This window comes from Xenopus tropicalis, chromosome 3 (genome assembly GCF_000004195.4).
Source record: "Xenopus tropicalis strain Nigerian chromosome 3, UCB_Xtro_10.0, whole genome shotgun sequence".
NCBI classification, from domain to species: domain Eukaryota; kingdom Metazoa; phylum Chordata; class Amphibia; order Anura; family Pipidae; genus Xenopus; species Xenopus tropicalis.
Window position 1 is genome coordinate 22291815 of NC_030679.2, and position 26022 is coordinate 22317836.

Here is a 26022-nt window from a genome sequence, read left to right on the forward strand (position 1 = left end):
CAGGTGCCCAGGTCTATTAGCTCACTCTCGCATGGAACAGCCTGTTATACCAATCTCAGGTAGGAATTCCTAACACTGAATTAAAGAAAGATGAAAGGGTGAAGCCATTTTTATAGGACCCAATATGCTCTATTTCTTAGTATAAAATGTGAATCCTATATGTAACCTTGGGTAAATCAGTAAATATTGCCTCTTTTACATCTTTTCCCTTGAGCCGCCATTTTGTGATGGGCTGTGTGCTCCCTCAGAGATAAGCTGACAGGAAATCATGCAACTCTAGCTGTAACAGGAAGTCTTGTGGGAGTAAAAAGGTGGCCATAAAAGAACAGATTTCAGCAGCAGGCACGGTCGGACTGGGCCTTGACCAGATAAGACCCAACCCTTGCCAGCGCTCCCCCTGCCCAACCGATCCTCCCCTGACGCGTTAAATGTACATGCTCAGGGGAGGAGGTCAGGTGGGGGGCCATGCGAGGGGGGTTAGGGGCCCCTGCAGGGGGGTCAGGGGACGCAGCCGGCAGGGGCACCTGCAGGGCCCCCGGGGCGGAAGCCCCGGTGGGCCCTTCACCCCCCATTCCGACCCTGGCAGCGGGTCCTTTAGACCGATTCGGCAGCTTATCTGCCCATATGTACATGCAAACCCAACAGGCCTACCCGACCATTATCTGCCCAAATTGGGCAGATCTCGATAGGCCAGGTTTCATTTTCCCATAGGATCTGGGATCACATCGTTTAGTGCGGACCTCACTAAACAAGCCATTCGGACCATGCATAGCCATCTAAAAACCAAGGTCGGAACTAGGGGCAGGCAGAAAAGGAACCTGCCTAGGGCGCAATGCGGGGGAAGGGGGGCACCAGGCCGGTATCTCTCCAGCCTATATTTTTATAGAGACCTACATTATCTGATGGGGGGGGTATAGTTTTCCTTTATTTATTTATTTCCAGTTATTTATATAGCGCAGACGCATTTCCGCAGTGATTAGAGATTATTCATCATACACATCTGTCCCTGCCCCAGAGGAGTTTACAGTTTAAGGTCCCTATCACATTCACACATGTGTAAGGTCAATTTTAGTCACAAGTCAAGTAACCTGCCTGTATGTTTCTGGAGTGTAGGAATAAACCCACACGGATGCCCTGGCTAGGACCCCAGCGCTGCAAGGTGTAGAAGTGCTGAGCCATAAAAACAGCCAACTTACAAAATAAGGAGCAAGGTACAAAGGGCAAATTAGGTCCTGTTCTTTTTTTTGCACTTTGGCATAGATGGTGCCCCCAAAGGATGCAATAAAATATATTTTATTAAGCAGTTTGTATTTTGTGTTATTACCATTGCAAATGAACAGCAGCTAGAGACATGGGAGAGCACGCACAACTGACACACAGCAAAAGGAGTAACGCAATCAGCAAAGGAGACAGATTTGAAGAAGCATTTGCCATCTTTTTACTCAAACAGAGAACTGCCAGCACTAATCTTGTTTTTTGTTATTTTCTGTATGCGCCGAAGGAGAGACTGTCCGCAGACTCATTCTTACAGACAATCCCATAGGAGCAGACAGCAGGATGTGGCTGGGAAATGTATCAATATGATCTTGAAAGGCTTGCCAAGTACCAAAATGCTGAAGGGTATTTAATCTTTCTTGACAATTACTGCAGCGCTATCACAGATTCAAACCAGGCCGCGCACGCTCTGATATTGTATTATCCAAGGCTGCGACGAGTGAATACCTAAATGTTTGTTGATAGTATTTTTAAGCATCATTTTTTTTTTTACATTAACTATGTAGACATTGCATGCACAAGGTTACGGTTTCATAGGACCCCATTATTTGTTTTAATTTCTTTTTTTTTTTTATAGAGATCACAAATAATCATAGCATAGAAAAATAGAAGAATAGAAAAAAATATTTGAATCTTACAATCCAAACTCTAGTTTGTTTTAAATATAAATACAAATTTTATATCTACAACATTTTCACCAAATATGATATTCACTAAGCAAAATAACCATATTGGTTAGGGAAAGGGGGGCTAACGTGTAAAATGCCAAAATGACTTGCTTTCTCTTATGGCATTATAGGTGGAGACATGCAAATACGTAATGTCCCTGAGACCGCCTATGTATCTAGAGCCACTGGTTTAATAGCACAGATACAGCCTAATAGTTCAGAGCCATATATTCAAAATTACAGACGGCCTGTTTCGCTCTCCTTAGATTTCATCAGTGCAAGACATTGGAACATGGCTTCTGAGGGGGTGGGACTTGGAAAGCATCAAAGCAAATTGGTTAGGGAGAGATATTTGCTGTCAGTATGCACTGTCTGTTTGTAGGCAGTTAGTTACTGTGGAAAGAAACAGCAGGAAGAACACAGAGCAAGAGCTTCTTTCAATCCCCATACTTCCCCTTTAACTATACAAGTCCTTATATACCACAGCAATGTGTGTAGATTTTATTTTACTGATAAATGATAAACAAAGCTCAGTGACATGAGGAGAAAGATGATATCCCAATAATGAGCCACTTATCCATCATACAATCTTAAAAAATGTCATATTGGGAACATTTTGCACACAGCTCAAATATCTAAGATTTTGACAGCGGTTAAATGAGAAGTGTCAGTCACGAGTAACACTAACACTTGCAGCTGCGACAGTCATGTACAGATAAACACCACATACACTAACCGTTATAATTACTTATATATATATTACTTTATTTCTTTTCCACTATATTTTTAAGACCTGTGAGTGCCCTGCTTAAAATGGCACTATAGATACTTATCTATGTAACATCATATAAAGCAGGGCACTTACAGGGCTTAAAAGTATAGTGAAATAATATAGTAACATAGTAAGTTAGGTCGAAAAAAGACGTACATCCATCACGTTCAACCATAATGCCTATATATAACCTGCCTAACTACTAGTTGATCCAGAGGAAGGCAAAAACCCCATCTGAAGCCTCTCTAATTTGCCGCAGAGGGGAAAAATTCCAAGATGGCAATCAGACCAGTCCCTGGGGCAACTTGTACTAAGAGCTATCTCCCATAACCCTGTATTCCCTCACTTACAGGGCCGGATTTCTAAACTGGCCGCCCCCCTCCTCCCGAGTACGCATGCGCGAACAGGAGGGTTGCGTGAGCAATGTGCGAAGAGCGCGGGGGGTAGGGTTGCGTGCACGCATGCGCGGTCTGCCAAAGTTGCATAAGGAGCAGTGGGGAGAAGTCCCCATTGCTCCATATGTGAACAAAAATTTTAAAAAAATTTAGTGCGGCGGGGCGGCATGCCGCCCCCAGGTTTCTGCCGCCCTAGGCCCGGGCCTTTGTGGCCTCTCCACAAATCCGGGCCTGCTCACTTACACCCAACCCCCTTCTTAAAGCTATATAATGTATCAGCAATACAATATATAGCAGAAATAAAGTATTATATATATACACACACACAAACAAACACACTGCCAGAGAACAATATGCACCAAACAGCTACAGACCCTACACTGCAGTGTTGTCTCTATTGCAACTTCTAATGGCCACTCCCACCATCCTTCCAGGGCATTCTCCCCCCATTCCAACTTCAAGAATTGCTTGCAAAAGGCAAAAGCGTTTTTCTATAATTCTATGTAAATATATGGTGCTGGAGATTACACATATAGGCCAAAAAGTATCCATGCACTACATAACCTACTAACATTTTACCTACGACATTTACAACAAAGGGCCTTTCTCACAGATTCAATAAGATCTATGTAGCTCGCAATGTTTAGACAGTGTATAACGTTAGAATATCAAGTACCCCAGCAGCACTTTCCAAGTCCATCCAACTCCATTTATTATTACACACTTCAACACCTCTTTAATATATTTTTCTATGTAGGCCGCTGTGCAACAGCTGGGAATCAATTTGTCTTTGTCTGTTGGATCTCTGAGCCATAACCATATCGATGAGAAAAGGACACCAAGAAACCCACACTGATTACTCTGGGCCCATCATCTGTTTAAAGGAGCAGCAATGTGCTAAAAAAAATAATCGTTAAAATGAGGATAATTTTAAGATAAAGATTTCATTAATAGGTTACGAATTGTTAGAATTTAGTATGATGGTTGGTCTATGCAGGGGCTGTTGAAACACATCACAGCTAATGAGCCAAAACTGCAGGTAGGCGAGTGTCTGCCACTGGTGCACAGAACTGAGCATAACATGCAATAATTAGGGAATGTCTGTTTAATAAGCTAAATACATAAAATACTTTCCATATAACAGTTCTTTAGGAGGCAAAAAAAAACCTTTCCTTTGGCAATTATGTCTGTAGCCCTTACCTCAATAACACTCATATCCAACAATATCCCCAAATGAAAAATACAGACTTTCTGCTCATAATCCAGCTCCTTTTAGGGGTAAAACCTACCTCTTTGTAACGTGTGACTCCCCAAGACATGTTCTGCCAGGGTGAAGGATCCTAAAACAAAAATCCCCTATTTATGGAAACACAGCAGATATTATAGTTACCAGCTGTTTAGGTGCATTTACTACCAGCAAAAAATACCACTACATTGTCAGAAGGCAATGGGAGGACCAGGGCTACAATATTCATGTCAATAAACTTCAGAAACCTCCAACAGCCATCTGGCAAAAGCTGGTTTAGAATCAGTTTAGAACAATTTAGAATCGACAAGTAAGGAGTCAACAACAGAGTCAACAAGACAATTAGTCTTAATCCAGGAGAGAGGCAGTTATGGAAGCTGTAACCGTAACAGCTGTGAATGGAATGGCAGGGAATCTGAGAGAAGGAACACAAGAAATGGCAGAGCAGGCAAGATTGAGCGGATACAGAGCAGGGTGCTCACACCTATTGGCTTAGCACTGAATGTAAACTCACTTTATCCCTATGGTGGCCATACACAGTAAGATTCACTCATCTGGCTAGGATGCCAAACAAGCAAATCTTTCCCCCTATTTGCCCACCTTGGGTGGGTGATATAGTAATAATGCAATCTTTGGCCCTAGGGCCAAACAATCACATTACAATGAAGGGATATAAGAAGATGGAGCGAGGATGGCATAAACGAGCCAATGTGTTCCTTCATATGATGGGAGATTTTGCAATGGTGCAGAAACCTACAGCAACCAATTAGATGATTGGTTTTAAACAGGTGACCAATGAATGATAATTGCTGATTGGCTGATTACATCTGTAGCATATTTTGCTTCTTTTATTACATATTTATTCATATGCTTCACGCTACAAACAGTGCTGCCTTAAGACCAAAAATGAACCCTCCCTTAAGGAATTATTGGGAAAATATAATAGTAAATGTAATAATGGTGCAATCACCTAGAGGAACCGATCAGCCAGGGCCGTATTTATACACTATATAGGCACCCAAGGGCCTGTGCCTAGGCAGCAGTTTTTGGGGGGTGGCCCAAAGATGCCTATATATTATAAATCTAATATATATGCACCCGAGGGCTGCCCCCCAAAACTGCCACCCCCGGCACAGGACTTAATTTTTGCTTTTTATATTTAAAAAAAAATAAAAAACTAAAAAAAAAAAGCTGCTGGGAAATCATTTCTTACAGTTGGGCAGGGACTTTAGGGGGTTAACCCCCACTAAGTGAGCCTTATAACAGGGACCCCGGGCAGCCCCAAGTAATTATTTTCAAAGAAACTCACCAACACTGCTCACTAAGGTTTTCATGTGCAAATGGGACACAGAAGGGATCAGGTAAGACACAATCACACCTAAGGACATTTATTGTTCACTTTGTTGCTGTTCAGTTTGGTCCTTGCAATGTGTTTATTTAGGTATTATATTGCATATCCAGGGCTTACGTTAAAAAGACAGGCGTGTGGAGCAAGGATTATTGAATATAAATAGTTTATATTGGATATCTACATTTCTTCTTGTTGGAGCACTGAAACCAATCTGTTGAACATGCAGAAGAGTTCAGGAGATACTTAATCATTTGCGTGGGAGAAAGATGTTCAGTTCTGATTTATTTATAGAGGTCCTGCAGCTCTGAGTGTGTCCAATAACCGTTAGCACAACTAATGCTGCCATGAGAAGACTCGACACGTCAGTCTCTGTAAATGGCAGATTCTCACTTTTATTATGAAATTTTAGAATCCTGAGGCAAGGGGGATTAAAAAAAAAATTAGCTTGACATAGAGGCAACAAGATTCCCTCAGTCTCAGTAAATGGCAGATTCCTATTTTATTATGAATTTATAGACTCCTGAGGCAAGGGCACAGGTGCAGCAAGATCCACACATTTGGACATACAGTGGAGGAAATAATTATTTGACCCCCTCACTGATTTTGTAAGTTTGTCCAATGACAAAGAAATGAAAAGTCTCAGAACAGTATCATTTCAATGGTAGGTTTATTTTAACAGTGGCAGATAGCACATCAAAAGGAAAATCGAAAAAATAACTTTAAATAAAAGATAGCAACTGATTTGCATTTCATTGAGTGAAATAAGTTTTTGAACCATTAAGAGTTCTGGCTCCCACAGAGTGGTTAGACACTTCTACTCAATTAGTCAACCTCATTAAGGACACCTGTCTTAACTAGTCACCTGTATAAAAGACACCTGTCCACAGAATCAATCAATCAAGCAGACTCCAAACTCTCCAACATGGGAAAGACCAAAGAGCTGTCCAAGGATGTCAGAGACAAAATTGTAGACCTGCACAAGGCTGGAATGGGCTACAAAACCATTAGCAAGAAGCTGGGAGAGAAGGTGACAACTGTTGGTGCGATTGTTCGAAAATGGAAGGAGCACAAAATGACCATCAATCGACCTCGCTCTGGGGCTCCACACAAGATCTCACCTCGTGGGGTGTCAATGATTCTGAGAAAGGTGAAAAAGCATCCTAGAACTACAGGGGAGGAGTTAGTTAATGACCTCAAATTAGCAGGGACCACAGTCACCAAGAAAACCATTGGAAACACATTACACCGCAATGGATTAAAATCCTGCAGGGCTCACAAGGTCCCCCTGCTCAAGAAGGCACATGTGCAGGCCCGTCTGAAGTTTGCCAATGAACACCTGAATGATTCTGTGAGTGACTGGGAGAAGGTGCTGTGGTCTGATGAGACCAAAATAGAGCTCTCTGGCATTAACTCAACTCGCTGTGTTTGGAGGAAGAAAAATGCTGCCTATGACCCCCAAAACACCGTCCCCACCGTCAAGCATGGGGGTGGAAACATTTTGCTTTGGGGGTGTTTTTCTGCTAAGGGCACAGGACAACTTATTCGCATTAACGGGAAAATGGACGGAGCCATGTATCGTGAAATCCTGAACGACAACCTCCTTCCCTCTGCCAGGAAACTGAAAATGGGTCGTGGATGGATGTTCCAGCACGACAATGACCCAAAACATACAGCAAAGGCAACAAAGGAGTGGCTCAAGAAGAAGCACATTAAGGTCATGGAGTGGCCTAGTCAGTCTCCGGACCTTAATCCAATAGAAAACCTATGGAGGGAGCTCAAGCTCAGAGTTGCACAGAGACAGCCTCGAAACCTTAGGGATTTAGAGATGATCTGCAAAGAGGAGTGGACCAACATTCCTCCTAAAATGTGCGCAAACTTGGTCATCAATTACAAGAAACGTTTGACCTCTGTGCTTGCAAACAAGGGTTTTTCCACTAAGTATTAAGTCTTTTTTTGTTAGAGGGTTCAAAAACTTATTTCACTCAATGAAATACAAATCAGTTGCCATCTTTTATTTAAAGTTATTTTTTCGATTTTCCTTTTGATGTGCTATCTGCCACTGTTAAAATAAACCTACCATTGAAATGATACTGTTCTGAGACTTTTCATTTCTTTGTCATTGGACAAACTTACAAAATCAGTGAGGGGTCAAATAATTATTTCCTCCACTGTACATGAAATGATGAAACCAGAGAAACTCTGTCCAATTTGGCCACTTGTGCGCTGGGCCTAATCGGGAAAAGGAGCCAACAATCAGATCATACTGCGGGAGTACAGTGACCCACTGGGTAATGGTATTTTCAAACCTGTCCAGTAGATACATGCCCAAATACATGCCTTATGGTCAAGCAGGCAGCCTGGAGTGACCAGTGTTGCCACCTTTTCTGTGCACCCTTACTGGCCAATGATGTGGGTGGTGCAAAAAATGGTTGGGGCTTTGGAGAAGAGGGGGCAGGGCTATGACATGGGGGCGGTGGGCAGAGCTGCTAAAATTTTGGGAAAACCGGAAGGAGCTGCAGGGTAAAAGAGGGAATGTGTGGGATGGAGAGTGAGTGGGGGGGGCTTGATGGAGGCAGAATTGGGGCCAGTAAATCTGTAACACTGCCCCAGGCCCTTGCTGGTATTTTACCAGCTAGGCCACTGATATACTGGCCAGGTGGTAACCCAAGGAGTGCACACAGAATGCAAAGTTTCTGTCTGTAGAGGATGTGTTGGCAGCTTTTATGGGCCCATGTATGGCCAGCTTTACACACACAATAACTCAGAGTGGCTTTCAGGATCACTGAAGTCAACTTATGATATGTTTCATGACTACATTGTCTGCTTTCTCAGGATTGTTCAGTGATCCAATGCAGTAGATCCCAAAATGTGGGGCGCACTACCCTGCTCCCACCACTGGGGGGGAGGGGGCTTTAAACATGTATGGAGGCACAGAATTTATTACTAAAGTAGTTGTCTGAACTTTTGCTACACATAACTGAAGTGATACAAATACATTGTTTTTTTAGTCTGGGCAAGAAGCCAATTCATTCTAAGCATACATGGCCAAGTCTCAGGGTCCAGATGCTAGGCTCGGCACTGTGCCCAGATTTGCCCTGAATGAAATGGCTGTGTGCCTGGCCCAAAACTGATACATTTGTATCACTTCAGTGATATTTAATACAAGGTCAGCCAATCTTGCATTCTGCTTTACCATGGCTGTGTATGCCACATCAGAAGCTATGGTATGTATGCTACCTGTAATGTGTGTTCCACCAAATGATCTTCATACACCTCAAATCCCCTATTGGAGTAACCACAAAAATGCACTAATAGCATTAGCCACAGTGAGACTGAAAATCACCAAGTCACAGGTACAATAAATGTGAGGAATCCTACTGCAATAGAAGAAATGTGTATCTAACATTCAATGTGTGTGTCTTGGAATCTACAAACGCGTGTTTGCCAAAATATACTTTTGAGATATATGACACAGTTGGATTTCAAACCACCGTTTCTGCATTTCCAGGCTTACTAAATCCTCACTAGACAGCTTTATTTTCTGACACACAAAGCAGTGATGTCTCAAATAAGTTCTTTCCGGTAAACAGACACTCTCCCTTAGTATCATATAGCTGTACGGCTCTGTAAACTTTGCCTGGGGCCTCCAACATTGCAAGGAACATGCCAATAGTGTAAATCTGCTCAATGAAATCATATATTTAAAACATCTGCACTGGCTAGCAGCCGTCCCTTTACAGGCATCCAACTTGTATGAGTTCTCGGCTACTTAGTACTCCATATTACAGGGTCTGTTTGCTTACTACATTTTGTCCACAAGGGCTTTTCTGAAAACTGACTAACTGCGGGCAAGTGCACAACATATATTCTACGTGTATATATATATCTCTCTACATCATACATCTTGAGAAAGGCTCTAGGCCAGAGCCAAAACGTTGATCGGATGGCAATGTGAAAATAAAGATCGAACTTTTATGAATTATGAACTTTTATGAGTGCGCCTATGATGTGTTTCAAATGGTGTAATATTTCCCTGGCTGCACCCGGGCAAGAATTATGGAGAAACTTATGGTGAGTTATGTATATGAAGATTTTCATTCATCCAGGTCATGGTATATCTAGTATAAATAAATTTAAAGCAACTGGACTTGTTAAGTAATCATTGAAGACGTTTCACTACTCATCCGAGCAGCTCAACTGAAGAAGCTGCTTGGATGAGTAGTGAAACGTCTTCAATGATTACTTAACAAGTCCAGTTGCTTTAAATTTATTTATACTAGATTATGGTGAGTTACTATATATATATATATATATATATATATATATATATAGTATTTCTATGAAACTCATAAGCAGTCATGGTTAAATATAAGTACAGTCCACCAGAGCCTAAACAATCTAATTTTATTTTCATTCATTTATTGGAACCCCACAGACACTGCCTATCATATCCCAATTCATTCAGTTTGCTGACCTGTATATTGTAAGTCTCATGTACTTTACTTCTAAATTACATGGGTTACATAGCAAAGAATTCACTCTGCGATTTAGAATTGTATTCTTGATGCAACAAATGTATTTTTTAGCTGTAATATTGGTGTGTAGGTGCCATCTCAGTGCATTGTGCCTGAGTCTGAGCTTTCAGAAGGAGCCAGCGCTACACAATAGAACTGATTTCAGGTAACCTATTGTTTCTCCTACTCAATATAAGCAGAGGGATCATGACATGGCTAAGCCAGACTTGGATTTTAACAATTGAGTGCTAATCTCATATCTACCACTAGGTGGAGCATGGGAGCATATTTAGCAATAAAGCTGCCAGGGAGCTGCTATCTTGCTCCCTTCCCATTGTTCTGCTGATCGACTCCAACTTGCAGCGCAGCAGTAAAGTGTGAAATTAATCAAAGCACATGACTGAGGATACCTGGGAAACTAAGAATATGGCTAGCCCCACATCATATTTCTAAATAAAAAATCAGCTCTTCTGAAAAACAGATTTCAATGCAGGATTCAGTTGAAGCAGCTCTATAAACTGATGCGTTCCAGTGACAGAATCCCATTCCCAAAATCAGTTGCCTGACCAACATAAGATAATGAGAAGCAGTGCCATAACTAACATTGATGTTTGTGTTTTTAGTAACACTATGGTCATGCAGCAATTGGCCAGAAACCTAAAGCGCAACCACAAGTGTGAAAGTAATAGTTTCAATCTACTTGTTTATTTTTGTAAAGAATAAAAAAAAAGGAATGACATCTTTTTACCTAAATGAAGAGTATGCAAGTTCTATTCTAATGGATTCAAATGAGGAACGTCTGAAATAACCTTTTTGTCACGGACCATACATTTCCTACTCACAAAGCTGCATTGGCTGCTAGCAGGGAAGACTTCCGAAGTCTTTTCACTGAAAAGAATAATGAATCCCAGGAGTTGGGCCTATTTTTACCACATCAATGTACATAAATGTCTAGATACGTGTGTTTTAATAAATATAACATTTTAGATCAGTGTCTATTTGTTTTATGTATGATTATTACAAATGGACCGTATTCAAAGTCAGACAGGGGAAGCAGCGTTTGGGTGGCTGTACCCCACTAACGTACAGGACCCCAGAGGTGCAAGGCAGCACCGCTAACCACTGAGCCCCCAGGGTTAATTAGAGTCCTTTCAAGCATGTCCAAGGCTTGCAGTACTGAAAGCAGTCTGTTTCAGACACAGGGTGAGACTAGGGTTGCCACCTTTTTAGAATAAATTTACCAGCCAGCAGGGAAGTGTTGAAAAAGGGGTGGTCTGTGGTGTAATTTGGGTGGGGCAAGGCTGATGGGGGCAGGGCTATTTCACAGACATCAGGAGAAGAACTGAGAAAGAGGAAATGAAAGTGGTTTTGTCCAGGTTGTGGGCGGATTGAGGGCCTTAGCAGGTGTTTTACCGGCTAGCCAAAATACCATCCTAGTGGCAACCCTAGGTCAGACTGGCCTCCCAATCACCTGGTGAAAAACATTATTAGCCAATTCCTATTTCCACCATAAGCCTATATAACCTATATACAGTACCATTTAGTGTTGCCTGCATCTCATTTTTGTCAGAGCGGGCTCTGGATGTCAGGTTCTCGTGTGCCCTGGGCAGCCCAGCCCAACACTGATCAGACATGAGTGTTACCAGAGGTACAAAATGCTGAATTGCAAAAATAGCTTTGGCTAAGTGTGAGACACAGGAAAGAATATGTGCAAAATGTATTACTGCACCAACATGACAGGTCAGCCCACAGTCAGATTAGAAATAGCATCCTGTATATATTTCAGTGTCAGCCAATGACCACAGCCATGCACCACATTCAGGTCATCAGTCAGGGTGGTTTTCCATTTAGGTCAATCAACTGTAAGAAAAGTTGGAAGGCTGTTGTCTTCTAAAAACATACAGTTTTAACTCCATAACGTAACTCAAAATAGTACCCAACTGCATTAAAATGCTGTATATAGCAGCTATGAATGAGGCTTTATGTGTTCTGCAAGAGAGTCATATACAGGTAGGGGAGCTGTTACCCAGAATGCTCAGGACCTAGGGTTTGAATCACTATAACATAGGTCTAATAAAAGTCATTTAAACATTAATTAAACCCAATAGGATTGTTTTGCCACCAATAAGGATTAATTATTTCTTAGTTGTGCACTGTTACTATAGAGAAATAGGGAAAAAAAAGTTTAAAAATGTGAATTATTTGATTAAAATGGACTCTAAGTAATGTAGAGCGTTCTGTATAATGAATCCCTTACCCGTACTACTGCAACTGACTAATGATCACTTTGCTCACTGCCACTGCAGTAAAAATATATGCTTCTGTATAACCATGTCTTACCCAGAGCATATTTTGATGTGGGTGCAATTACAGTGAACTGATTAAATTGTAGAGATTTGACCCCTTAGTCATCTGTCTCATACGTCAGCAAGGACCTTTATACGAAATGCTGGGTAGCGCCCCTTCTATTAGAAGACATGTATACTGGCTGCATATGTCAAGACCACAAGAAAGGTGCTACAACAAGTTGGCAGCCACTTGCAGGTGATAAACACAATATTTAACTCCAGCAAATATAACAAGTGATACTAGCACAAACCAGAGGCACAGCTGTGGTTATGAATGGATGCGCTTCTTCGGTTAATAAACTCACTTGTCACAGAAATGTTAATTTCCCCAGTCCTTGGAATGGCCTCCACGTCATGAGGGCCCTGGGATATTCTAGATGAGCGCAAAGATTCCAAGCTCAGGGATCCTTCCTCTGTAGGGTCATTGGGTGCAGATCTGCGACTGGGCGGCTGGCTTCTGGTAAGTCGCTCCATATCAAATGCTACATTATCAGTACACGGGACGTTAGCCTTGGAACAAGAGAAAAAGTTTAGTTAATAATAGTAGCAATAAGCTAACATAAATATATACAGAGGTTTTGGGTTGAGAAGCCCTTTATGCACTACAGCCTTAATACACAGGTTCCATATCATCATGTGCTTGTTAAAGTGTCTATACAGATATAACACTATAAAAGCATCAACATATATGTAATATACAAGTAGCTTATTTTCTCCCTCTGGGCCTTCTAGTAGTGGAAACAAGTGTCCAACAATAGCCATTTCGTTCAACATTAGTATTCCATCAAAGTGCACCAGGCTCATGTACCCATGTTGCAAAGCCAAGGTGGCATTGTTTTTATTAATATTATTATTAATAATAACAAGTCTCAGCATATTCTGCAGTGCTTTACAATGAAGGGTTAAATATACAGATCACATACAACCATACAAGGGCTCATTTACGATACCCCGCACAGTGTTCTAAATGCAAAAAAAGCAGTTTTCTTTTGCGCTTTGACCATTTGGGGCATTGAGCAAATAGCCACAGGGCTCTGTGCTCCCGAGTGCAAACATATATATTCTAAATATAAGAACGATGTGGGTACATAAATACCAGGATAAAAGTTACCCCTGCCTCAGTGAGACTTTTGCAAACCACTGCTCTAACTGATACTAGATTAACGGATCCTACATTGCATTAATGAACACAAGGAAATTACTGAACAGCAAGCAATGAATTTATAGGTTGGCATTTTGCCTCTGTCGAGTGAAGAAGCCAGGATTTCAATCTGAATGTTTATCAACAACAGAAAATATTTAGGAAATAACAAAAATAGCAGAGAAATGCAGAGTGAGCTGGGAGCAAGCAGGGGAGGGGTTCGGGGTAGAGCAGCAGGTATCTCCCACTGTCAACAAAGGGCACATCCAGACAAAAAAAATAATTGTAATTTTTATGTTACATAAACATCTATCTGTCCCAGTGACACTCAGGTACTATTATTATCCATTAAATACTTTCTATTCCCTTTTAATATTTCCACTTTTAGTACTGGCAGGGTCCCTGCCGCAGGGAACTAGTACTTTCTACACACTGTGCTTGGTTTGTGGTTGCAGCATGGTGTGGCATCTCTATACAAACTAAAAGCAGTGGAAATACTGTAGATTTGCTTTAAACTGGGTAATTTTTTTTAACTATTAGCTGGTTGGTTGTGCTACTGCCCTAACATATACAAATTTAACAAAAAAATCATCACTTAACTACTGAAATGAGCAATCAAACGTAACCAGGTAGGCAAAATATAAAACACATAACTAACAGGGCTGTAACTACTGGTAATTTCATCCAAAATAAGGGCAAAAAGCATGTTTACACAACGCGTTGCAGGCGACTAATCTCCCCGAAATGCCATCCCACTGGCTAGAATGTAAACCGCTGGTGGGATGGCACACGTGGCGCCATGATTTGCCAGAAAATCGCGGCGCCGTGTATGCCATCCCACTGGCCACACCCTCGTGACACCCTCAGGACATGCTATTAACACTTCTGCATTAACAGGCACCAGTTCTCCCTACTAATATATATATATATATATATATATATATATCCCACAGTCCCTTCCCAGAGGCTATTATCCCACTGCTAAAATAGGCACCATCTTTCCCTACTATACCTGCTATCCCACAGCCACAGTCCCTTCCCAGAGGCTATTATCCCCCCACTGCTACTATAGGCACCATCTCTCCCTACTATTCCTGCTATCCCACAGCCCCAGTCCCTTCCCAGAGGCTATTATCCCCCCACTGCTACTATAGGCACCATCTCTCCCTACTACACCTGCTATCCCACAGCCACAGTCCCTTCCTAGAGGCTATTATCCCCCCACTGCTACTATAGGCACCATCTCTCCCTACTATACCTGCTATCCCACAGCCCCAGTCCCTTCCCAGAGGCTATTATCCCACTGCTACTATAGGCACCATCTCTCCCTACTATACCTGCTATCCCACAGCCCCAGTCCCTTCCCAGAGGCTATTATCCCCCCACTGCTACTATAGGCACCATCTCTCCCTACTATACCTACTATCCCACAGACACAGTCCCTTCCCAGAGGCTATTATCCCCCCACTGCTATTATAGGCACCATCTCTCCCTACTATACCTGCTATCCCACAGACACAGTCCCTTCCCAGAGGCTATTATCCCCCCACTGCTACTATAGGCACCATCTCTCCCTACTATACCTGCTATCCCACATCCCCAGTCCCTTCCCAGAGGCTATTATCCCATTGCTACTATAGGCACCATCTCTCCCTACTATACCTGCTATCCCACAGCCCCAGTCCCTTCCCAGAGGCTATTATCCCCTCACTGCTACTATAGGCACCATCTCTCCCTACTATACCTGCTATCCCACAGCCACAGTCCCTTCCCAGAGGCTATTATCCCCCCACTGCTACTATAGGCACCATCTCTCCCTACTATTCCTGCTATCCACAGCCCCAGTCCCTTCCCAGAGGCTATTATCCCCCCACTGCTACTATAGGCACCATCTCTCCCTACTATACCTGCTATCCCACAGCCACAGTCCCTTCCTAGAGGCTATTATCCCCCCACTGCTACTATAGGCACCATCTCTCCCTACTATACCTGCTATCCCACAGCCCCAGTCCCTTCCCAGAGGCTATTATCCCACTGCTACTATAGGCACCATCTCTCCCTACTATACCTGCTATCCCACAGCCCCAGTCCCTTCCCAGAGGCTATTATCCCCCCACTGCTACTATAGGCACCATCTCTCCCTACTATACCTACTATCCCACAGACACAGTCCCTTCCCAGAGGCTATTATCCCCCCACTGCTATTATAGGCACCATCTCTCCCTACTATACCTGCTATCCACAGACACAGTCCCTTCCCAGAGGCTATTATCCCCCACTGCTACTATAGGCACCATCTCTCCCTACTATACCTGCTATCCCACAGCCCCAGTCCCTTCCCAGAGGCTATTATCCCCTCACTGCTACTATAGGCACCATCTCTCCCTACTATACCTGCTATCCCACAGCCACAGTCCCTTCCCAGAGGCTATTATCCCCTCACTGCTACTATAGGCACCATCTCTCCCTACTATACCTGCTATCCCACAGCCACAGTCCCTTCCCAGAGGCTATTATCCCCTCACTGCTACTATAGGCACCATCTCTCCCTACTATACCTGCTATCCCACAGCCACAGTCCCTTCCCAGAGGCTATTATCCCCCCACTGCTACTATAGGCACCATCTCTCCCTACTATACCTGCTATCCCACAGCCACAGTCCCTTCCCAGAGGCTATTATCCCCCCACTGCTACTATAGGCACCATCTCTCCCTACTATACCTGCTATCCCACAGCCACAGTCCCTTCCCAGAGGCTATTATCCCCCCACTGCTACTATAGGCACCATCTCTCCCTACTATACCTGCTATCCCACAGCCCCAGTCCCTTCCCAGAGGCTATTATCCCACTGCTACTATAGGCACCATCTCTCCCTGCTATACCTGCTATGCCACAGCCCCAGTCCCTTCCCAGAGGCTATTATCCCCCCACTACTACTATAGGCACCATCTCTCCCTACTATACCTGCTATCCCACAGCCACAGTCCCTTCCCAGAGGCTATTATCCCCGCCCCCCCCATGGTACTATAGGCACCATCTCTCCCAACTATACCTGCTATCCCACAGCCCCAGTCCATTCCCAGAGGCTATTATCCCCCCACTGCTACTATAGGCACCATCTCTCCCTACTATACCTGCTATCCCACAGCCACAGTCCCTTCCCAGAGGCTATTATCCCCCCCATGGTACTATAGGCACCATCTCTCCCTACTATATCTGATTGGAGGATGAGGTAAATAGGGCAATATCATAATTACAAATGGCGGATGTGCAATCAATTTGTTGTTTCTTACCTCAAACCATATTACTCACCACTGTATATTTTAGAAATCTTGTTAAAATGCCACCCAATGTATAAAAAGTTCTGGAGCAGGACAGCGCCCTGTTCTAAACAGATCATTAAAACTCCATGTTTTATGGATATTCAGATAATGAAAGTGAGCCAGTCAATATGGCAAAGCCAAAGAACGAATATGTAACAAGCTTGTTACCATATATATCTCAATATGTGTATATATATATATATATTTAGACAGTGGTAGGAATATATTTAGCTTAGCACAAATCCTTTTTTCCTGGATGGTATGGGCTTTGCTCTGAATAACAGACTGCCTAAGGCACAGACTGAAAAGTGACATTCCCAAGGTCACAAACAGAAATTACATTAGAATATATAGCAGAAATTCACGGCTTTTAGTTTTGTTTCAATATCAGATACAATCCGAGGGCGAAAGAAAACAGAGCTGGCTCAGATAGAGATAATGCTTAAGTGTCGGCTATCTTTAATGGTCTGAGACCTTATCGCCAAGGCAGCTGAATTATAGAATTTATCTGTAAGCAAACATGTATTTATAATCTTAAACTGGCCCCACACATAAACAATGTTCTCTCCCTACAGGCCAATTTCAATGCAATCCGACAAATACATCAAAATAATGTAAGGTTAGTGGACACCGACCAATTGAACATCTAACAATGTTTTGTTTTGTTTTGTTTTTTTAGAAGTTTGCTCCAGGTCTAGTAACCCCTAACAACCTAACTACCTTTCCAACAGCAGGCTAGTAATTACTACCTACTAACAGAATTCTATCTGGAGCGATGTTTGGGCCTGCATTAAATTATCTGGAAGCTTTGAAGATCCAGGTCTGGACTGGCAATCTGTGTATTCTGGCGAATGCCATAGGGCTGCTATAGGATGCCACAGACAGTCACTATTTATTGGGCTGGTGGGGCTGTTTGGGCCTCTGTGTACTTGGAATGCCAGGGCCTATTTTGTATTCCAGTCCAGACCTGGTCCATATAACTATGAAAAGGCCTCTTTCTAAAGGACTTATTGAGCTGAAATCACTGATCATATTTCTTTCACCCCAGCACCCTATAAATGCAGAGCCAAACCATCCTACAATATTTTTGCTGTTTTGTTAGATTTTTAATAAATATGCAAAAAGGCAGATGTAATAAAGATAATCCTTGACTGACAAGTGTACTCTTGCAATGACGTTTAGTGTTATTATAAGCTTCCACACTGACCAGTAGAACCTGAAAAGACAAGGCGCACCAGAGGCCCCTCCTTTAGATTAGAGGAACGGAGCTTCCATTTGAAGCAGCGTAGGTGGCTTTTCACGGTGAGGGCAGTGAGGTTGGAGAATGCCCTTCCTAGAGATGCTGTAATGGCAGATTCTGTAAATGCCTTTAGGCCTGGATGAGTTCTTGAACAATCAGAATATCCAAGGCTATTGTGATACTAATATCTACAGTTAGTACTAGTGGTTGTATTTATAGTTTATGTATGCGAGTGTATAGATTGGTAGGTGTGGGTTGTGTGTGCTGGGTTTACTTAGATGGGTTGAACTTGATGGACTCTGGTCTTTTTTCAACCCTATGTAACTATGTATTAAAGGAGCCTTAAGCACTCACAGAAATGCTGCACTGAGTTCTCTGTCAAAAGATTTGTGTCTGTTTTCCTCTGCCAGAGACATACAGCTCTCTCCTCTCTCCCCTGTCCTGCTCCCCCCTCCCTCAAGAATGCTAACAATTTACTCCCCTCACGCCCTTAGGAATGTGGATCTGAGCCAGTCAGCAGGAAGCTGACTCATAGTCTTACAAACTGAGCATGTTCACTGGTCTTGATGCAGGAGTAAGGCATTATGGGAACTTTCTTTACACAGCTCAGCGTTTTTTCTTCCTGTTTGGCTTCTGGTCATCTGAACGGGAGAAATATGGGGAGACTTAAGGGTACTATTGAGAGAACTGAAGGTATGCCTGCAGCTTGAGATTAACTCTTTATTAGCCTTTCCTTCTCCAGAAGCCCCATAATTCCAATGCCAAAATAGTATCTTTAAGGAGATACAGAACATATACAGCTGTTTTAGGGGGGTTAAAATGGGGTTGTGCAAAGCTATCACCACTGCCTCACTCTTTCTGGCATTCAAGATACTATATTTCCAAGGGATTAGTATTAAAGAGAAGGCTGTTGATAAATATCTAATTTTTAAATTCCATCAGCATACACTTGGCTCCTTAGGAATCAGTAACTGTTACAATATGCACTTTGCTCTGAGAGCATCTTGTATCTTGGCAGGAGCGTTCCTCTAGCAGGAATGTGACATATTAAGAGCATTTGTGGGTACATACAGGTTATTCATTTATGTCCACAGTATCTTTGCTCAACACTAGGAAACTATAATTTATTTATGGCAGGCCCCAGCACATCTCAGGCATCCTCTACAATAAAGCAACCTTTGGACTGCTGGTCTGACCAGGGATAACCTGCATTTCTGCTGAACTTACCAGCTTCACTCTTACACCCACATATCCTGCTTGTCTTCTGACTAACAACTCAAAATGAACAGCCCCAAGTGCCTTTTCATGATTTATAGGTGGGATTTGGCTCAGAATTACTTACATACCAGTGAAACGTGAAAGTGAAATTTGTTTCCAGGGTCGGAGTGGTGGGTGCGAGTCCCACTAGGGCTGCTACCTCAGGGGCCCCCATGCGCTTATACTTTGGTGCAATCAGGGGAGGGAGGGCAGAGGCAGGTGGTGATAGGGTCGGTAGGTCCCACCTGGTTTTTTACTGGTGACCTGCCAGCCCAGTCTATTCCTGTATGTTACAAGGAAACCAGAATGCGTTTGGCTACCCCTGACCACTGAAGCACATGGGGAACAATTAATTACCAACGGTGTACACGGCACCAAAATTTGTTGATGTTGCCTTGGGAGGAAACTTCGGGTGACTTCGGCAAATCCTGGCGCCGCGTATACCATCCCATTAGCGACTTACATTCTAGCTGGTGGGACGGCATTGCGGGAAGATAAGTTGCCAGCGACAACAGAGATTTGTCACAGCGCGACTAACCTCCCCCGTGTCACGGCCCTAAGATTTTTCGCCATCATTAAATCAGAATGGTTTTAAGCAAGAAAAAGCAACATGCATCCTTTGTACATGGTGTTAAATCAGATACACCAATATAGTATGTAATACCTAAAACATACATTATTTCCACCCTCTCCTGCTTCTGCGTCACTATGGGTAATAAGGGCCATTTAGTCTCACAGTTCCATCTTCTAAAATCTTCAATAAACAAACATAAAAGCCTAGAAACTCCCATAAAATTGAATTGGGGGGGAGCGAGTTTCAAGTGTTTCATACTTGCTGCCCTTGTAACTAAAAGCTACAAAAAAATCTGAATTCTTATCATCTGCCGTAGCCCTCAATGGGAAGACAAGCGGATACATGGTTATTGTGTTAGGAAGCACTGTCCTCTCACAGTGAATATGCAGATTTCACACACAGGAATTAAGTGGTAATATAATTAGTAATTAGCCATTTTTTTTATAGCGAAATTCTGCATTTTCATTGATTCATTAAAAAAAACAATTAAAGGGGTGGTTCCCCTTTAGGTTAACTTTTTGTATATATAATAATATACTGTATGTCTATTTGCTTTTTTCTAACTCTTTCCAGCTCTCACTGACCTCGGCCGCCAAAAACTATTGCTCTGTGAGGCTACAGTTTTATTGTTACTTTCTATAACTTGTTTTTCTATTCAGGCCCTCTCCTATTCATATACCAGCCTCCCATTCAAACTACTCCATGGTTGCTAGGTTAATTTGGGCCCTAGCAACCAGAGAGCTGCTGAAACTGCAGAGCTTTTAGTGAAATAACTAAAAAAAAAACTACCAATAATAAAAAATGAAGACCAACTGCAAATTGTCTCAGAATATCACACTCTACATCATACTAAAAGTGAACTTAAAGGTGATCAACCACTTTAAAAAAACACTTTAACACTTTTCTTGCAGCAAAAAAAAAAAACACTGTGAAAAAATGCCTATTGGCTTTAATGTGTTTGGTGTGAGAAGAAACGGCCATTGACTTGAATGCCTTTCCCTGTGCCTGCGCCCAGCCCGACACCCAGCACCGGGCGCAGACACAAGAGGAAAGGCTAATGCCAGCGTAGGGGCTGATTCTTGGTCTGCGTTTATCCACAGAGAATCAGCCCCACGTGGCATTAGCCTTAGGCATGAGAAAAAACTCAAATTGACCAATGCATTGGGCGTAAACAAAAAAGGCCCATTGATTTTAATACATTTGGAGAGAAAAAAAAAACTCTTGAAAGATCTCTCATTGACAATGCATTTGTAGTGAGAAAAAACACCCACTGACTTCAGAGTGTTTTGTGAATTTTCACTGTTTCTCAGATTTTCTCATCACCAAAAATAATCCTAATTCTCTATTTGTGCTGTTCAACATAATAATAAATAGATCAAGCAAAACACACCTTCATTTCAAGTCCTATTTATCAGCTCATGGTGAAAAAAATATACGAATGCTGCTACTTAATGACTCATTTTGGAAAGTTCTGCAACATTACTTACAGCAATTCCTAAGGCTTTGAGAATATTTAGTTTGCACATGGGGCAGGTGCAGTGCTCGCTAAGCCAGGGATCCACACACACTTTGTGAAATACATGCCTGGAAAAAAAACAGAAATCAGTTAGTAATGAGTCGTACAATGACAACAAGCTAGCACACATACTGGATCCATTATCCAGAACCCCGTTATCCAGAAAGCTCTAAATTATGAAAAAATAGACCCAATTTTAACTAAATAAGTTTTTTGGCTCTCTGCCAAAAGCTACTTTTTAATTAAGTTTAAAAAACATTGGTTCTAAATGCAGGCAAAGCTTTTTTAACTTTCTGGGTTCTCTCTCAAAAGCTACTTTTTAATAAAATTTGTATCATTTTTTAGCGTCAGTGCAGGAGATCAAAGGGAAATGAGGGACTTTTCGTAAGAATATGGGACTGCGGGTTGAGCTGACAAAAGAGGGACTGCCCTGTGAAAATCAGGACAGTTGAGAGCTATGATAAAACAGAACCTTGTACTTTACCCCAACTAAGATATAATTCATCCTTATTGGGGCAAAAGGAGATCCAAATTACGTAAAGATCCCTTATCCAAAAAACCCCTGAGCACTCTGGATAACAGGTCCCATACATGTACAAGGTAAGGCTGTCTCTTAAATTCATTTAAGAGGGGATTATCGGTGCACTGGTAATCTAATTATCTTCCTAGCAAGGACCAAGCATGGAGTATCTTCAGTATCCATATCTGCCCTGTTTAGCTAAGAAATAACAAAAAGCAGATTTTAAAAACATCAGAAAGGATGTTCGGCAGAAGTACTGTGCCCATTTAGCTACTTTGGTGTTGGGAGATCTATAAGCAGCTTCCAGACAGTGTTAATATAACATAGGAGCAGACTAAAAACTTCCAGTAGTTCTACTTTAGCTATGCTGAATAACTTGATAAGTATGTAGCCTTTTCATGATTTTTATCTAAGCTCCGCCCCTTGTTCCACTGCTGATCTGGCTGACTACTTTGAAACTCAAATAAAATGAAACAGTAGTCGACTGTCCTCAGCCTGCCTTCGGCCTGCATCCTCCCAATCCCACAATAACCTGCACACATGATGTCAATAAGGAAAGGAACATCACAGTGCAATGCATTGTGGGCTATGTAGTTGCTGTCTGGAGAAGTTGTTAACATTAGTGTTTTAGTCCCTCCTCCCCTGCCAGGATTTCAAATGATGGAGAAAGAGAAGAACTGTTTCTGGATTTCAGCTGCTAAAAATGCTATTTATTCATAATTTTTAAAGGAACAGATTACATTGATAGGTATATTAGGGGTTGATGTATTGTGTGGGGCTCTTTAACAAATTTTGGTCGAGAAGCCAGAGTTCCCCTTTAACATAGCCTCTGTTCTAGCTTGTTATAGTCTCTCTAGGTTTTCCTTGTAAGCTTTAACATATCTGTCAATAATAAAGTCTTGGGTTGTGGGGAAAAAAGAATTAAAGAAGAAATATGATATAAACGCCCCCTAATGAACAGAAAAGAAATACAGTTTAGAATCCTTTTAGCTGACCTAAAAGAGACAGAATTAGGAGACGGCTGAATGCTTTTAAAAAAGTCCTAATATCATATTTTCTAGAGAGGGTAGATTATATTTCATGATATCCATAATAATAATAATTCAATCATTCATAAATCACTAAGCACCAATTATAACTGATGACATCACCAAGTACAGTTTATAAGGATATAAGTTACAGAACACTAAATCTCAAAAAGGTCATTAAAAAAAGATTCTGGGAACCAATTCTTCACTATTCACAGGTATAGGCCTTCCTTTTTCTTCACAGGCTGAACAGAAGATTAAAATGCTTCTGTGAATGAGCATTTATTGCTTGCTTGATACATGTATACATTTTCTGCCACTGGTCAATATTGCTGTATTGTGTGAATCTGTTTATTATTAAGGATAGATGGCACACACACCCTGGCAGAGCTCAAAATGACCTGGTGCAATAGTTCAGCTGCTCAGCAAACGATGAAAAAATACAGACACTGCATTTATCACTGACGTCCGTATAGGGAGAGCCGTTGTCTTGGTGCTTTACCATCCACAGATAATTTAATACAAGCAGACATAAAATCATTACCGAGCATAGTGCTGCTTTTGAGAGGCCCTATTACTGGATGCCAGAAGTGTCAGTTAGACCCTACGCACAGGCAGTCTTCATATGGCGGCACAGATTGGGTTTCTCAGCAGACTTGCTAAAGATTGATTACTACTCTCAATCCAGACAGAAACCCTGATGGGATCAAGCAAAGTATACGGGTTCTGCCACTCAATGGGTTAACCCCCTGAAGTCCTGAGCTCCATCTGTCAGTTTTGTCAACAAGATGGCTGCTCAGATTCATGTATGCATGTGGTAGGGGTGCAAGCTTGCTCCCGATAAAGTTTAGTGCACAAGCGCTGCTTCCTTGTCCTGGCTATTGCGCACGGTCTAGGTCTAGCTACAGGATCTATGAATTATGGAAAAAATCTCTTAATTGACGCTGTGATGTTGCGCGCGGGGCGGGGGTACCATACAATGACAAGCGGCAGCAGTAAGGCCGCGGACTAGAGGTAGGCAAAAGAGGTACCTACCTGGCACCCCCTTATCATTGCCCTAGGTGCCTCTTCTGCCTACCCCTAGCTTCAGCCCTGTTCATTCATTAATGTAAAAGTGGAAGATAGTGCCACAGGCAGGATTTAACAATGGAGTGCAAGAATTGGATTGTCCAGCACTTCTCTTTATAATAAGACAATATTTCACGCATTTTCCTGTAATTACCAGGGAGGAGGAGAATAAAAGTTAACTCAGCACCTGCACTTATTTATAACAAAAAAAAAATATTGGTTTTTATTTGCAATGCTCCAGTGAACCCACAGCGCAGAATCTTCTTGTGCCCGTAGAACAGAATAGTGTTGCTGCCCTTACCCCATACGTCAGCACGGTGACATGTAGGGCTAAATTGTACCTGATTCTGTCAGCATGGAAAACACACATTATTTAATAACATTAATATCTAAAACACCTATGTGTCTAATTAAGGCTTTAAAAAAGACACAGACTTTTAGGTAATTATGAATAATATATGGTGCTGGTTTCACTTTGGGCTAAAAATTAATACTATCTGTAAAAATGGTCTCTTTATTGGAGCTCCCTATAGATCCTCTCAGGTCCCTGTCAGTGTTTCAATGAAGCATGGGCGTGTCCTAGCAGTCCCTGCTAGAAGCCCCCCCCCCCCCCCCCCCCCCCCCGCATAGCCTGGGAAAGGAAGCAGCAGTGACTAGCAGGGTTTTGGGGGAATCTCAATAAATCTATCCAAGACACAACTTTTTAAAGCACATTCCTTCTATATTTAGAGGAGTATAATGCACTGGCACATTCTTGTTTTTCACACAATATGTCTCATTTAGATATATGGTCTGTTACAGTTCTAAGGGGGTCCCGGGGGAAGACATGCTGTATGAATTATCCAAGACCACTTACTTGCACGGCAGCACTCGAACAATATCATTCTGCTTGTAGCTTTCAATGCAGACAGCACAGTGATCGAAGTCTGGATCAGTTTCCTAAATAAAAATATGCAATAAGCGTCAATTCTCCTTTAATATATCAAAACCCAATTTATATTTGTTTATTTTTCTTTCTTTTTGGTTGTTCAGAAAAAGAAAGAGTCTATTTTATAAACACATTCGATCCTAAATCAGTAAACAAAAGAGAAGGAATTGATCAATGCACATTCCTGGTGCTCTGTTTTTACTACTAATTCAGTATCTGTGCATATACTTTTAAAAACAGAGGTTTTTAGTTACAAAATTATGATCATGATAAGCCACCATACCAAGTCAAGGTAAACCCCATATGGTGGTCCTTACTGATTACCTCTGGTCATATTATTTTAAAAGCTGACACCTCCCATGCATGGGTACATTATTAGGGCGAAGTGTCTCCTGGCCTGGGCATTGCTCTCAGTCACAGGCTTTATCCTCCCCCACCATTAGCTTTTAGAGGAGAGTGTAACCCGGGTCAGTACCAGCCTTATGTCAATAGAGACCGCTAGTGTACCAACAACAAATTAAAGAGGCAATACTTCCGTGATTTCAGTTGCAACTGGGTAGTCACTTTGTATAACATGGCTGTACTTGGAAGGGTTGATTGGGCTTACTTTTAAAAATTGGGTATATATTTTGATTCCGAGATCCAAATTATTCTCGCTTCTTGCAAAGACCAAATAGGCTAGATTATCAATGGTCTTTGGGTATATGTAAGGTCTTTGCCTTGTCCCCAAGCCTGGCATTGACACTGCATGCTTAGTATGAGAGAACCCCAGCAGAGCAACATGAAAGATAAATTAGGATCTGTGTAGGCTATAACTGAAAACGCACTGGACAACTGATAAAGAACAAAGGTGATGC

The 26022-nt window shown here is 42.1% G+C and overlaps 1 protein-coding gene across 2 annotated transcripts in view; it reads right to left on the reverse strand.

The window, feature by feature from the left end:
- rnf130 (ring finger protein 130) overlaps nucleotides 1–26022 on the reverse strand; it is a 134853-nt gene that overhangs the window by 22477 nt on the left and 86354 nt on the right. For both annotated transcript variants that reach the window (XM_012958428.3, NM_001114240.1), the window contains 3 exon segments: nucleotides 25094–25176; nucleotides 21593–21689; nucleotides 12875–13079 (listed from right to left, as the gene is read on the reverse strand). In XM_012958428.3, coding sequence (XP_012813882.1) covers nucleotides 12875–13079; nucleotides 21593–21689; nucleotides 25094–25176 — 385 coding nt within the window.